Here is a 16686-nt window from a genome sequence, read left to right on the forward strand (position 1 = left end):
CATGTTTGGCACAGCAAAAGTTTGTGCACAAATTTCATCTGTTCCTGAAATACCTGATCTGGCCACAGTGACACATGTCTGGATTACATCCTGTTTAGTATGTGTTGTATGGAGCTGCCTTGAAGAGTGTTTGGAAACTTCAATTGTCCAAAGAACAGCAGCCAGAATATTGTGTGGGACTGGTTAAAAGACCTACAAGTCCCTTGCTACAACAGTCTACTGCGTTACCACTCGGTTTCCACGCACAATTCAAGTGCTGGTTACAGTCTAAAAAGCCCTATAGGGCTTAGCTGGGCTATTGTTACATACTCTCGCCTTAAGGGAAGACAATCACAAACCTCCTCTGAACAAATCTTGCCTAGGAAACCCATAAGTCAAAAATGACTTCAAGGTACAAACACATACAGAAGCATGGGGCAGGATCCTATCGAACAACCGATGACACCCCAATATAGTCCTCCATCATTCAAAAAGGAGAGCTTGGGGGGGGGCAGATGGGGCTTCAAATCGCCCCTTCCGAAGATGGCTTGGGGCTGCGGCAAACACACGCTGTGGTTCAATCTGCCTTGCAGCCAGCCAAATAAGGAGCAGTGGCCTGCAAAAGTGGCTTTCATGCTCCGCACAGCCATGTGCAGCTTCAAACTGCTCCAGAGGCGTGAGGCATTTAAAAGTTTGAGTGCCGGTATGACTTCTGGGCATTGGGTCTTGCGGCAATCTGTAAGCCATGATCCCAAGCCAGCTAGAAGCCGGCTTTTCATGCCAGTCTGCCCCCCCCCCATGTTTCCTCTGATAAATGCTGGAAGAGGTAATAGGTTGGATGAAGAAAGAGATGGCTTAAAAAGGATTTGAAATTGTAAAATATTTATATGGATGGTATAATTTAAAGGTATATAAACACACACTTTCCTCCTGGATCCATCTTTCCAAATGTCAGTTCAGATACATGCAATGTTAGGAATGCTTATTATCAGCTTTGACTGATCACCAGTTGTGCCCTTTCCTAGGATCAGAAGTCCTAAAGATGGTAATGCACATGCTGGTAACCTCAAGACTGCACTTTTACAACACATTCTACATTGGGTTACCTTTCTACCAAAATTGGAGACTTTACTTAGTTCAAAACACAACAGCCAGATTGATCCTTGGTAATCTAGGAGTGATCTATCACACCACTATTAAAATCACTCTGGTGGTTGCCAGTTAGCTTCCAGACAAAGTACAAAATGTTGGTTATTACATTTAAAGCCCTACATGGTTTGGGTCCAGGTTACCTAAGGGACTCCCTTCTCCCCTAAGTCCACCCCATACGTTCAGATCCTCTGGGGGACATTTATTTCAACCAACCAGAACTAGATTGGCAACTGTCACCTGCAGGACCTTTTAATCGGCCACCCCTAGACTGTGGAATGACCTGCGGAGAGAGATTTGACAGCTAAACATGCTGTCTGAATTTAAAACAGTATTAAAGACCCATTTCTTCCAGCAGGCCTATCCAGTCGATCTTAAACTATGAATTTTAAATTGATGTCTGAATGATTTTAATGTATAATGGTTGTATTAACCTTATGTTTATGTGTTTTAACCTTTGTATTTAAAAGGTTTTATGTGTTTAGCTAAATATTGTATTTTAATCTATGTTATATCCCTGAGTTAGGCTAAACTAATATATGGCATTTGTACATCTTCCTTCCAGGCTCCTGCTATAATATCCATGGGGAAATCTGTATGTCTTCTTCCTGCAGTGAAAGAACGGAGGCTCTCTGAATCTGACTCTCATGGGGGAAGATATATGTTAATGTAATTACTTTTCTGCTATTTGCCAGAAGGAGGAAAAAGACAGTATTTTTGTCAGAAAACAGAACCACCACTTCGTGTTTCATCCAATACTTCTAATGGACAGAAACATGTGTCAGAAACAGTTTGGGAATAAGCAATCAATATGCATTGGTTTGATCCTAATTGTGTGTGTTATGTGTGTGAACCATTACAGACAGAATGACTTGTCAAGGGAATAGCTTTTCACAGCTTGTAAGTCAAGCAAGCATCTAATGCCTGAAAGAGCAGCAACCAGTTAAACATGTTAGACATGGGAAATGATTGTGTTAAAAGAATTGTAATTGCGAATAGCAGGCATTAACCCTTAGGTCACTGGTTAGATTCTTCCAAGTGTAATGAGTGAGGACCTTTCCAGGCAGCAATACAAACAAAATTATCTCAGTCTTAGCACTAAGGTGAGGAAAGCAAAGATCCAGCTCCTACTCAGTCTCCATGGACAGAGAATGCTGTGTGTCACTTTGTGCTTCCAGTTAAGTACTACTTAGAGCAGCTTGTCATTCAGTTTAATTCCAGATGGAATTGAAGAAATTCAGGAAAAAGAAATGGGGAACAATCACTTTGGTAAAGAAGGCAACCTTGATTGTCTTCCCTCTATATTGTATCCAAAGTGTGAAATAGCAGGTGACTTCTCTTCCTACAGTGGCATGTCAGCTTTCAAGCATAAAATCCCTGTCGGTGATATAAAAATTGAACAGAAGCTCTTAGAATGAGGTGCACAACTGTGACGGGTCCCAGGGATCCCCCAGATGCCACTGTGCTGCAAAAATGCCTTCCACACCCATGAAAAACATAAATTGGCCAGAAGTCAATTCTCCATTTTGAAAAATATGTATATCATATTAATTTGTGTGATGGGGAACTGAAACTTGTTTAACAGATTTATTGCTATTATTGGAGGCAATTCATTCTTTATTTGGCCAGAAAAGGGTCAGTCCAAGGAGTCTAGAGCAGTCAAAAACCTCTAAGAAGGAGGTGACATGTGCTGCTCAAAGACAAGTCTATGCTATTCTCTGTTGATATAACCCCTCAAAAGGTTTGCTTTCAATTCCCCATAGTGAGATCAATCTCCCTCCCAAAGAACTTTGAAAGCATCTCTCTCTTACAAGGGACACATTTACCACTGTTTTGTAATCCACTCCCAAACTCCTCTGCTCTCACATCTGGAACTTCAGTAACTGATAACCTTCGTGAAACTATTGGCAGATAACTATCAGTTGTTTAATTCAATTGATAACCTCCCCAACATCCATCTCTGACAGCATAAGCAAAGGAATATTTTTTTCCTACTTTCTGGTACTTCTCAGCTACTCTCTTTCATGAGCTTTAGGAACTAATGAGATCCTATCACGAACCCAGATCAAAGCAATTTAAAAGCATGTATATCTTACTTTGTAGCACTGTAGAGAAACTGAAGAACTTGGCCAGGGTCTTATCTTGCAAGTCTTTTGTGGAATGCCAGGGTTCTGTGGAAAGGATAAAAGTATTTTTAAGGTCTTTCCTAAAAGTTTCTGAACAATGCTTTGCTGAGAGACAAAAGTAATGTGCAGGCTTCATTTTGTACTTTACAAAAACTACAACTTTGTAACAGAAGTGAAGAAAAGTATTGGGATGTTAGCCAATTTAAATCCCAAGGACAATGTACTTCTGCAAAACATTCCACTGGATTTTTTTTCTCCTCAAACCACTACTCAGAACAGGAGCTGTACCCAAGATGACAGGCAAGTAGCTGCCTTCATTGTTTCCAAGTCCGCGTTCCCACTATGATTTAAAGCGAATTGCAGATTGGGTTATATGACCGTTGTTCACATTTGAAACCAGTTCTGATCCTACTGTGATCGGTTTCAATTGTGATGAAGCGAGGCAAATGCAAAAAGCCTGCTCTTTCCTGATACTAGTTCTTTGAAGGTTTTTTTAAAAAAAATAATCGATTCTGAAGTGTGTTCAACAATTGGGAATGATGCATCTGAATTGCATCATTCTGGAGGGGTGGGACTAATGGCAGAGAGGTATTTATCATCCCTCCTCAGTTTTTGGTAGACCCACCATCCCCCCCCCCACTGCGCTGCCTTTGTGCTTGTAGTATGACCTATGGGCGCATGGTTTTTTTAAAAAATAAAATTGATAGAAGTTTCGATTCACTGATTTTGCAAGTACTTGCAATTACCTGGGTGATCCGATGGCAGCTCATAGTGAGGCAAGTAATTGCAAAACCAATAAACTGAACTATCTATCTATCTATCTGTCTATCTATCTATCGTTCCCATGCCAGGCTACTGCTTACATCACTGATAATGCCCAGACATGAATTTTCAAGTGGTCCTAACTAATGGGAATGACAATTGTGCCAAAAATTATCTCCTTGTGATTACAAGGAGATAATGAAAAGCTCCACTTTCATAGTGGGGATGATGGACCTTTTGGAATTGATTTATCAGCATGGAGTGAAGGTGGATCACAAACTGGAATGGGAATGGGAATGAGCCCTAAATGACCTTTCCAAATGACTAATTTTGCTCTTAGTTTATCACCTTCATCTTTTTTGAGTTTTCCAGTATCAACAGTTCTTTACTGTTTCATTTACTCCTTTTCTCTTTGCTTCCTTCTAGTTACCTTTGAGTCAGAGGCCAGAACCATTATATTTTAGACTAGAGCTTTATTACCACAAGCCTTTTTGTACTGCAGAAAAGTGACTTTTCCATGTTTTACTCTAAACCAGGATTCTTTCCCCTTGGCTTTTAATCTCTTTCAGTCCAACTTTACTAAGTTCACGTTTTGAAGGAGCAAGGTGACACACTTCCCTTATAAATATATTTCCCTTCGTCCGTTCTTAATTTTCTGAACAACTCAGAATAAATGGAGGCAGAATGTCATATATTTCAAGACTCTGTCAGATGGTCTAGCCTGGACAATTATTTTTGAAAAAAGCAGTCTCTTTATTGACTCAAAAGCCTTACTTCAGACATTTCTATGGAGACAAGGAAACCAGCCATGATCTCTATTAGGATTTTGGATGGGGACAGAAAGTATATCTTTGACACCAGCTTAAAAAGAAGAGACATACAGTGATGAACACTCAGTGTCCAAGTATCTCTCAGTGCTATGCACACAAAGGATGTTCTCATGGAAGCTAATCACTTAACAGCTGTCTCTTGAATTATCGCAGGGTAAAGTTGAATGGAAAACTTTTACAGAGAGAAGACAAGGGCAAATGGAAGGGACTGCTTTATTAATTCAGGCAGAGGCTTTGTCATACAGAAATGAGTAACAAAATCACTGTGCAATCAATATGACATTTATGAACCATGACTATGATCCAGAGCTCCGCGGGTGCAGCAGTGTGAAGAGGCTGTGTGAGTTGAATTCCTCTTTATTTTATTTATTTTATATCCTTCTTTCCTGTCACTACTGGGACCCAGCATTGACTCACAACTTGATTAAAAGACAACTGGAGCCACTATAAATAATAAAACAGAATTAAACAGCATGAAATTAAAAACAAGTTAAAATATTGGCTGGAGGGAGGGGGGGCAATTGCAGCACTCCTGAATAAAAGTCCTTTCAGCAGCTCATCAGTTGCCCAAAGCCTGTTTATATTTTAAAAAAGTGTTTGCCTGTCTCTCTCCTAGGTGTGGAATATATGTGGCCCTTTAGATGTCACTAGACAACAGCTCCTAATAGTCCATGGCAAACTAGTTGAGCTACAGTCCAACAACACCATTTTTCCTTTCCCTGCCCCATTCACTTCAATAATGGAGACATTCCTCAAACAGAGCACATATACTCATCAGGAGCCTCACTGAAATGAATTAGTAAGAATAGTATGTGGTTGTTTTTTTCTGTATGCATGTAACATTTCTGTACATACAAAAACAAAGGCTAGATTAGGACTAAGGGTGCTAGAAACAGCCATACTAGAGATCTTACTTGAAATGGATTGGGTTTATGTTTAAGCCCATGACCTTTTTGTTTAAAATACATTCATACATCATTTTGAGAACTCCCTGTTGCCAAGATCACTTCCTGGTAGACATTAATGTTGCTGAAACAATATATGGTAATAGCCTATAAAGCTAAACACAGCATAAGGAAGCAGGTTAGGAATAACTGATCCTTAACTAAAGAAGGAAATAAATAAATAAATAAGTAAAAGAAAAACAGACGGCATCTTCTTTGTCATATATATAAATAATATATTAAATTCCATCATTCTGATGTACTGTGTCTGACTGACAAAGAAATCTGAGCCACTTCAAGACAAATGGTCAGCAAACAGCTGACTCTGTACTCCATCTGCCCAATTACAGCTCCTATTGTAATTTCACATGTGTGCAATGACTCCCAAGAGAGAGGGATTTGGGGAATATTTTAAGTATCATCTCAAATTGCATTCCTTTTTGGCTGCAGCACTTTGTTGTCAGGAACTCACATCACTGCCACTGTATCCATGTCTTTTTCTGTTTATTTTATCTTGAAGAATGAGATATTATTGACATTAGAAATCTGAAAAACATAGCTGCAGACAGAAGAGGGTTAGCCTTTCCCTGAATCTATGACCTGTCATGAAGGAGAAATAAAGAGAAAAACGTATGTGCAGACAGTTGGAGGGCTCAAAAAATCCATGCATAGTTTATGTTCCTCAAGCTACTCCTTGTTCCTCTCCTGCCTTTCCTTCGATGGTAGACATTATATAAGAAAGCAGAACCATGTGCTGATGTCAATGTCAACTCTTGATTACAAGAGTCTCCTTTCTTTAGATACAATGTTGAATGATAGGACAGAGAATGCATGGGAGATATATTTTGTGCAGAGCCTAAAAAAAACATGATGTAATGCTTCATGGCTATCTGGTGACTGGGAGCAGGAAGAAGACATTCTAAGAATGAACAGACACTAATGTAGGATGTGAAGTTGAAAGCTTTCATGGCTGGTGTCCATAATTTTTGCGGGTTTTTCAGGCTATGTGGCTGTGTTCTGCAAGAGTTTATTCCTGATGTTTCACTAGCAGCTGTGGCTGGTATCTTCAGAGAATGATGGCATGGAAGTGAGTGGGTTATATATACTGTACTGTGTGACTCTTGGTTGAGAGGAAATGATTTACATGTTAATCTGCGTGTTGATCTGTGGTTGAATGGCAAGGCCTCAGGGTGTCTATTTAATTAATGATCCATTGTCTGCTGGGAAATCCCTGACCCTGGGTAGTTTTCATTTGCCCTTGCTGGGTCTTGACTTTGGTGTTTTCCATGACTGGTAGTCAAACTTCACTTAACTTTAAGGTTTTTTCCCCCTGTTCAAGTTATCTAGGTGTTTGTGGATTTCAATAGCTTCCCTGTGTATCCTGACCTGATAGTTGTCAGATAGCTAACAGTTAGAACTTTTCTGAACAGTTCGTGAAAATTGCCTCCTGTGAGATGGAAGGGGAATGGAATGGGGACTTGAGGCGGCATTGATGGCGTTCTGGCATGCAGTAAATAGGTGATATCCCTGTTCCGTTCCATTCCTGTTCCCTTCTGTTCTGCGCCAGGCCCGTTCCCCAGGGCCCATGCAATGAGGTCTTATGGCAGAGGTTTGCTTTCTATCAGGACAACACAAAGCCAGAGTAACACTGAAATTGTTTAAAAACTAGAATGTCTTAGAATGGCCCAGTCAAACCCTAGATTTCCATCCATCTGAGACTTGATGGCAAAGCTTGAATGTTGTTCTTCGCCAATGACCCTCTTCCAACCTGCCAAAGCTGCAGCAATTTTGCCAAGAAGAATCGGCAAAAATGGCAGGATCCAGATGCTGATAGAGATTTCACAGCTATAATTTCTGCCAAAAAAGTTTTTGTAGAGGGCCCATTTGTTTTTGTATGCTTAACTGTTGTACTACTCTCTCTCTCTCTCTCTCTCTCTCTCTCTCTGTGTGTGTGTGTGTGTGTATATACACACACACACACACACACACACACACACACAGTATATTGTACCTTCATAGTGTTGAGTATTTTGTGTACATCAAGGGGTTACAGTGCCAATTAAGTCAATTACATTTCTACCCTGCAACACAATAAAATATGCAAAAGTCAAAGGGTGCGTGTGAATACTTCTGCAAAATGGCATATATTATGCCCACTCCCTTCCCAACATTTCTAGCAGAGCAGAGCTAATAATGTATCAGAAAGATTTAGAGTACAGTTAGTATTTTGAAGCTTTATAGTTGATACATTTTCGAGAAAGCACAGAAGATGTTTCAAATGAATACACAGCACTTACGTCCTGTGGAGGAATCAGAAGTTAAAGGAATTTTCCTACTGGGTATAAAGGATTCTGAAGTTGTAGTCTGCAACCCTGTTGAAAACAATTGACTGAAATGAAATGAGCAAATAGCTTAAGAACTTCATATTTGTAAATAAGTGGCTGATCTGATTCTTGATATGCTAGCTCAGGAGAGTTCAAGACCAAAACCTGAGACTTCTTTGAGTAACATGGATATATCATTATTGATTGATTAATCCTATACCTTGCCTTTCTGCCATGATGGGATCCAAGACAATGTCACATTTTGAAAGGTATGAAAATGGGTAAGAGGGAAGTTAATTTGTTGCTGTAACAAGCAATGCTTTCAAGTTACTTTTAGTTACTTTTAAAGACATTTTAACAGATTTTTTTTAACTTTCTGAAACTGCCATAGCTTGACTGTTAGGTGGTATGGTGACAAAGCTGTAGACTGAAACCCTACTAAAATAACCATTGCTACAGCAGATTAACTATCTAGTTTTATTTGATTAGTGTAGCACCAGTCACATTAGTACAAACCATATATTTGGACACAGAGGAGTTCCCTCCACCTCAGCAAACCTCAATACTTGGGCAGGCACACACAAGAAGAAGCACTCCCTCAAGTTTGGAGGTCCCAAGGTATTTTGGGCTGTAAATGTCATCAGAAGTATTTTGAGTTTGGACTTGAAATAACTGAAATTATCATATCGGTTCTAATTTCAGCATTTTAAAAATTAACAAACTGAATGACAGGGGCTGGACTGGATGACCCTTGTGGTTGCCTCTTTTTTAACTAAATCTATTTTATATTACTACCTACTGTTTATATATATTTTGTAGATTGTACACCATTGGCAGGTTTTATATTTTTATTGATTGATTATCTGTATGTAGAGCGCTGTGTACATGTACAGCACTATAAAAATAAACAACAACAACAATAATAATAATGGTCTCTTCAAACGCTATGATTCTATGATTCTATGAAGTAAAACATGCCAGAAACATGTCTATTTAATTTGGCAACAATTTATATGACTTCTGAGACAATGGGTTGTATCATAGCTTACTGAAGACTATTTCCTCAGATTTCATTTTGACAATAATTAAGACAAGTTTATGTGCATAAGCCATAAGCTTAGGAGCCAGCATAGCATAGTGGTGTGAGCACCGAATCCCAGCTTGGCAGTGGAAACCCACTGGGTGATCTTGAGCAAGTCACAGTCTCTCAGCCTCAAGGGAAAGCAATAGCAAACCTTCTCTAAAGAAATTTGCCAAGAAACTCCCACGATAGCTTTGGCTTTGGGTCACCATAAGTTGGAAATGACTTGAGGGCACACAGCACCAACAACATGTGCATAATACATCCTTTGCATTTCAGAAGTTAAACCAACTCACCATAAGAAAGGATAACTTCCTCAGATGAAATATTCAGTGTTTCATTTCCAGGGTAAAGGTACACTGTCATGCATTTGTAAGCCTGGTTGATGGGTAACTGGGTTGAACTCCATATTGTCAGCAGAGACTGCATCTCATAAAAACCTCCCACTAGCTTTGTAACTTGATTTTGAATGGATATTCCTTTTGGGGATGGGGGAATGGAGAAAGAACATTCTATAACAATTCTATAACAAAAAAGTGGTTGAAAGGATAGCCTTATATTGTAAAACATCATGCATGTTAACAATATAATTAAATTAATTATTAATGAAGTGTTTTAAGAGATAGATGCTGTACAGTAATTGCCATTAAAAGGACACAAACCTGCCTGAAGGCTTGTCATGTGAATGTGACAAGACAATGGGGTATGACAATGGATGTCAAATATAAATAAATGGAGACTGGTTTGAACATGGCTTTATTCTATAAGACAAGTAGGGAAATCTATTTTTCAAACATTAAAGTTAAACTCTCATAATCTGACCATTCCCTCCAACTGGAGCGGTTCCCAACAATTAGAGGCCCCGATGTTATTCATCATTACTCTAGAATCCAAATCCAAATCAATCTTATCTAGAGCAGACCCATCAAATGAATGGAACATGCTAGTAATTACTTTTGTAAAGTCTCATTGATTTCTAGTTGGAGCTAAAACTGGATTTAGTTCATGGAGTATAACTTTTTTGCCATTAACATTTTTGAGCTTAAGAAGTTCTTATTATCCACAAAGTATCATATTCCCTCCACTCATAGTTACATGAGTACTCTATTGTTAAAGCCAGATATTGAAAAGATTGAAATGTCGTTTTGGCCAGTATTTTCATTACCTTCAGATTTGTCCTTCAGGATCTTTCCATCCATATACCATAGGAGGTTTGGCTTGGGAAATGCCTTCCTTACCACACAGGTAAAATTAGCCTATTAAAAATAAAACAAAATAATTTAAATTGTGCTAGACTAGTGAACAAAGTCTGAGGCTGCAGTCCTAAACATGTTTACATTCAACAAGACCTACTTTGGATGGAAACATTAGGGTCCTCCAGTGGAACTCTACGGCCAACTTGAGGCAAAAGGCTAAGTGTGTGTGTGTGTGGGGGGGGGGGGGGCAACCTTCTCCTTGCCTTGCCAGGCAGCAACAAACAAAAAACTTCCCTGCAGTGTCAATCTCTCCAGAAAGAAACAAAACAGTAAACACTGACCAAGTTTCAAGTCCCTTAGAAGAAACAGTCTCTCCACTGTTTATAGACCCCTCTCCAAGCCTGCTACCAAGCAGTCAGAGAGAAAGAGAGAGAAGACACCACACAGTCCTTTCCCTATTTTCTCAGGAACCACATCCCCAAATTCACCACCATGTCACCATATGATGGGTCTCTATGTCCCTCTTCTGCTTCTGCTTTAGTTGGATGAGACCTTTTGAGACCAGCTTAAATAAACTACTGAATTGGGTTACATTCCATCTTTGACACTGCAGAGATTTTCCCCCTCTCTGTCAATCCTGGTGAGGAGAAGAAAGCGAGCAAAAGCACATGAAAGAGGGATGTGAGAGAGGGAGTACTTCCAAGAAAAGAGTTTTTTTCCTAAGTAAGGAATCTTTATAACAAAAGGATAGCTCTTATGTGAGGGACACCTTTCCCCCAGGTATATTTAGAGTCAGTCATTCCAGTGAAATCAACAAAGGAATCAAAAGATCTTAATGCAGCTAGCTAATACATTCCCTAATGCTACTCACAGAACAGATGGGATTTGAAGTCCTTGATATTCATAGGACTAACTGAGAGCGTGGACTTCATGGTTCTGCTACACCAGCTTCCTGCCATGGAGCTCCTGCTCCAGAAGTTCCTTTGTTTTCAAAACTTTTCCTCATGGTACTTTCCCAGCTTTTTATCACCTCTGCTCAAAACCATCTCAGAGGTTTGCACTTTTGACCAACTGCTCATCTCATTGGGCAATTGCTTGTCACTCTGTGATGTTGAGCCTCATTAAAATATAACTGAGCCTCTTCCCATATTTTAACTCTTTATTAACCATGAAGATGGTTCAGATAATGAGAGTACTCCCCATTATTACCAAAACCCTCAGGACAAACTGATCTCTTGCATTGTTGGACGTCAATGAGGCTGGATCCAAAATGCAGAAATAATCCAGTTTGACACCACTTCAACTGCCATGGCTCAAATGCTATGGTATTCTGGGAACTGTAGTTTGTTGTGGCACCAGAGCAAAGCCCAGAGTCCAGAGCAAAATGTAGCTCCCTGAATTTCATAGCGTTGAGCCATGTTGATGTGGTGTCAAACCAGATTATTTCTGCACAGTGGATGCAGCCCAAAATACTGATAGTCCCAGATAATTAAATCCACAAATACAGATATCATTAAGAAAAGGAGATGTAAATCCTCCCAGATTGGGAAAAAAGAGGAAAAATTGTCAAAACATTCTCTTACCCTCTAATCACTAAGAACATTTTAACAGTGCAGCATGTATAATGAAACCACAAAAATATTAGCACTGAAATACTTCACAGAATGAAGGAAGTGGTGATCATCACTGTGCCTCTGTCAGAAAAGTGGTTAGTCTAAAAGCACTGGGAGGGAGGGAGATGTGGTGCAGTCTCCTGCAGACAGTGCTTAAGATGAGAACATATTTGCTCACAGGAACCTTATTTTTTGCATAGGCAGAGCAAATGCTAATGTGTCTCAACAAAGATGGGCTGTTAAGAAACCTGTTTATGTTTTATACCTGTGGACTATTTCTTAACAGAAGATTTTAAACTGAATTTGCTCTGAGACAACAAAGTATGACTTGTAATTTTCAGCCATTTTTGTGTAGTTCAGAGCCATGATTTAAAGGTTCCCAGTTGATCATATAAATAATTTATTTCACTTTTCTCTTTTGGCAGAAAAACATGTGGAAGAACTGGGGAGGCGAATAACAATATATGTGATTCAAATAACTCATCCTTAATCTACCAAAGTAAGCATTTAAACTATGGGTACCTGTTTTCAACACAGATAAAAGGAGAATGTTTCAGGCATATTCCCCAGTCAAAATTTGGCCTAATATATGAAGAAATGCTTAATTAAAATGGAGAGCATATAGGTTTAGCCCAAGTCTTTCATGGAATAGGAAATAAGAATCTATCCATGATATAGTCTCTTCCACTGCTTTCTTTGCTAGAAACATTACCCCTTAAGTTTACTTGTTAGCTCACTATTTCTCAAACTGAGGATAAAGTGTTGTTTGTAAGCAAGCTGTTCACCTCCACGTTAAATATGTAGCTGGTTTCTGAGAGGGCACCGTAAAGTAGTATTTGAGCCAAGAGGAAAATTGAGTTTGTGGTAAACCCTGAAAAATGGTCTGGTACCCATGGGCAAAGATGTATTGCAAATTTTCTGTTATCTTCCTACTACTGAATATTCAACAGAAGATCATTTAAAATATAGTATCATTTGGCCATTCTGAATTCATTCCTATAAAGAATCAGAATAATACCAGAGGGCCATAGAAATTATCTTGAGACTGGTATCCCCAAAATGCAATTTTTACAGATCTATTTAACTGGAGAAAGGTCTACATTTTTTTAAATATGCAGGAGAGCCAGTGTGGTGAACTGGTTTAAATGGTGGAGTAGGTCACTGGGAGACGAGGGTTCAAATTCCCATTCGGTCATGGAAACCCACTGGGTGACCTTGGGCAAGTCACACTCTCTGCCTTACAAGAAGGCAAGAGCAAGCCACCTCTGAACAAATTCTGCCAAGAAAATCTCATGATAGGCTCACCTCAGGGTTGCCATAAGCCAGAAATAACTTGAAGACACACAAAAACAACCTTATTCAGAAGTATTCAGTGTTTGCTTTTCTCATGACTGAGCATAATTTTTCTCCCATTTCACTGAATAATTGGAAAGAGGTACCAGTAACTGTTCACCATAGCTGGGCAGACTTTAGTTTGACAGGATCGATTTTTGTTTTGTTGTTAGAAACACCAACTTGAAATATTAACTGGACCCAAATGAAAAATGGTTGTTTTGTGTGGTCAGGCACAGAATTATAGAATGAGAGTGTATGTCTCTGGGCACACACTTGGCCAAGGCAATTTGCTTTTAATATGTGAGCTGACAGTTCTTTCACCCATAACATTCCTGATTTTCACCCAAGCATCCATAATTTTAGCAGTCTGAGTGGTCTTGTTAGCTGAATATTCACTGATATTGTTAGATAATATTCCACCAAAACTCTTTGCTGACCTAAAACAAGTCACCTTGAGATCTGCCACTAGATTTACCTTCTCACCCTGCCATATTCAGACTCATGCAATCTTAGGTATAAATTCACTTACCTTTCTTCTCAAGCTTGTGTTGAGGGTAATAGAGATTTCTGGTTTCACTTGAGCAGAGAAAGAAAAGGTATATTTTAATTAATTAGACAACAAATGTTTCAGCATAATAAGTTCTTGCACGAACATCATTGGTCTGTTTTACACAACAGCTATAAATCAGTTATATACTACTCACCCAATGATAGTGGAAAGATAAAGTTCACCATTTAAAACAGTGTTATTAATTTTTTCCCCAATAGCCCAGCATCCCCTGTCTCTTAGCTACTTTGGTAAATACCAAACATATTTTGTAGTGTTTTGTGATGTTTGTGGTTCAAAGCTTGGCAAAATTACTTTTTTTGCTATGTCAGCTGCAGGATTTTGATAACTACAGTCCAAAAAGTTAACTTTTCCAGTCTCTGTTGTAGCTTCCAGTTATCATATAGGAGGAGGGTATGAAGCTATGCATTACTTATGTGCAAGGTGTAACATAATAAGTATATTTTAAAAAACCTGCGAGATAATTCACAGAGCACTGAAGAGGTTTATTTTCTATCTACAGTGACTTTTTGTGTGTTAAAATCCAGACTGATCATGCAGTTGTTGAAGACATCTTCAGAATACCCTGTCTCAGATCTAGGTTCTAATTTAGCACCGAAAATTCCAGAAAAACAATCTGGATATCACAATCTAATGTTCCTGTCATACAAAAGAATAGGAGAAAGCACTGATACAAGCAGAGGTCATAAAATCCTCCACAGGATCTTGGAATACATCAAATGTATCCAGGATTACAGAGCTTTAAAGCAGAGCTAAGAGAGAGAGAACACTATTTTCTGAGGCTTTAAGAGGCAGACCATACTTTCATTTCCATCACTGGTTTGACTTCATTCATGAAGCCACTTCCCCCAGTAGAAAATCTATTTAAACAATTAGGACATGACAGATTTCACTTGTCACTATGACAGTCTATCAAGAACAGTGGTAATTGGTATCCTTTCTTACTATAAAGTCTCAAAAAATCTATTTCTAGTTAGAGAAGGACAAAGAGGGAAATGCTATGGAGTGTTTATTTGCTTTTGGGTTTGGGGTTTTGAGAGTGTGTGTTTTAGAGTCAGTAGGTCTTGCCCACCCCCAAGTCTGATCTTCAGACATCTTCATTGCATTCTGGGTTCTGTAAGCAAATTGAAAATAAGTCACTGGATCCTGAAAACAGGAAATTTTTAATGGGAATTCTCTGCTTAGCATTCATTGATTTAATAATATTACAATTGCATCTGAGAACAAATACATTCTTTGCCTCCTGCTCCAATAAACTACCTTCCAAAAGATTGATTTCCAAGTTTATTACTGTAATCTTCAGCAGCAACTATGGGCTTCCACATTCAGTTGGGTGGTGGGTTTGCCATGGGTTTTACTTGTACAAAGGTTACACATATTTCCCTATTATCCCAATAATAGAGTTAGGACCTTTGATAGCTCTTTTGAAGTTCAGAGTAAAAACCAGAGCAGGTGTACTGACCCACTAACCTGAAAATTACCAGCCACTACTAGTGTCATGAACATCTTAGCCTTGGGAAAAAGTACCCCCACTAAATTAATTCAAAATGAAGAGTGTTAGTACACCATGCATACCTTGCATTGTATTTAGGGTCTCCATATTTTCACATTCTCATATCTGGAGCCAGCATGTTTGCAAGTGGTCATGATGACTTAAGAGGTCTGTTTTGAATTACTATCATGTGTTTGATTGCACTCTTGAGTATTTCTAAATAAAGGAGCTTATCGCATGGGCCCTGGGGAACGGGCCCAGCGCAGAATGGAAGGGGGTGGGAAGGGAACGGAATGGGGATATCACCCATTTGACCACATGGGAGAACACTGCCGATGCTGCTGGAACTGTTCTGAACAGATCTTGAAAATCAGCCTCTGTGGGACAAATGGGAAACAGAATGAGGACTCCTGTTGGCAGCGTTTGCGCTGCGTTTCCCCGCTTGGTGAAATAGGTGATACCCCTGTTCTGTTCCCTTCCCATCTCCTTCTGTTCTGCGCTGGGTCTGTTCCCCAGGGCCTGTGTGATAAGCTCCAAAACCTATTAATTTACCCAGACTTGAAGTCCTCCTCAGAAAGTATAGGTATATACAGGTGTCAATGATCCTCAAGTTACCTAGACCCTTGCAAACTTGAGCCAATGCTCCGAACATTTAAAGAGAAACTGGCACATTTGGTGGGGACACCCAGTCTCCCAACTTTCTTTGAGTAACAAGAGAGAAGGTCTCTTGTATTGAGTCTGAGTTTGGCCTGGTACACATGGGCAGGAAGCGGTGTGGTGGCACCAATTCTAGGGTTCTGGAGCACGCAGCAACCGCACTCTCCGGAGCCCTAGTCTGTATGGACGCCAGCATGATGGCGGCCTCCCATCCACATGGGACCCACCATGATGATGACGGTGCCGTGCAGTGACCAGGCATAGTAGACAGGAAGTGGCGTCATGGCAGCGCCCCTTCTTGCTTGTGACACCGCAAAAAAGCCGCCGCTCTGGGCAGCTTCTTTTTTGCTGCACATCATTGCCATGTGGTTTGGTTGCTGTGGCAATGCTGCACAGAAAAGAGGGGCAGTGTGTACCGGCCCTTTGACATAGTTTATGCTCAAAAGCAGAATTTTTAGGACCATGACAAAATCTGAATGATTATGACTGCTGGATCTATGACATGATAGGTATGTCATATGAGCACCACACCAAAGGTTGATATATCTAGAATTCATCAGGAATGTACACTCTTTAACTATTTCACGAAATACCTTGGTTTCAATTTTAGTCCAGTTGCTTCCCACTCCA

At 39.6% G+C, this 16686-nt stretch overlaps 1 protein-coding gene across 1 annotated transcript in view; it reads right to left on the reverse strand.

Moving 5' to 3' along the window:
* LOC121917177 (T-cell surface protein tactile-like) overlaps window positions 1–16686 on the reverse strand; it is a 52314-nt gene that overhangs the window by 11336 nt on the left and 24292 nt on the right. The window contains exons 6-10 of the mRNA XM_042442899.1: window positions 13869–13915; window positions 10361–10451; window positions 9492–9674; window positions 8088–8162; window positions 3225–3299 (exon numbers count right to left, since the gene is read on the reverse strand). Coding sequence (XP_042298833.1) covers window positions 3225–3299; window positions 8088–8162; window positions 9492–9674; window positions 10361–10451; window positions 13869–13915 — 471 coding nt within the window. The remainder of the gene's footprint in view (window positions 1–3224; window positions 3300–8087; window positions 8163–9491; window positions 9675–10360; window positions 10452–13868; window positions 13916–16686) is intronic.

This window comes from Sceloporus undulatus, unplaced genomic scaffold (assembly GCF_019175285.1).
Source record: "Sceloporus undulatus isolate JIND9_A2432 ecotype Alabama unplaced genomic scaffold, SceUnd_v1.1 scaffold_12, whole genome shotgun sequence".
Lineage (NCBI taxonomy): Eukaryota > Metazoa > Chordata > Lepidosauria > Squamata > Phrynosomatidae > Sceloporus > Sceloporus undulatus.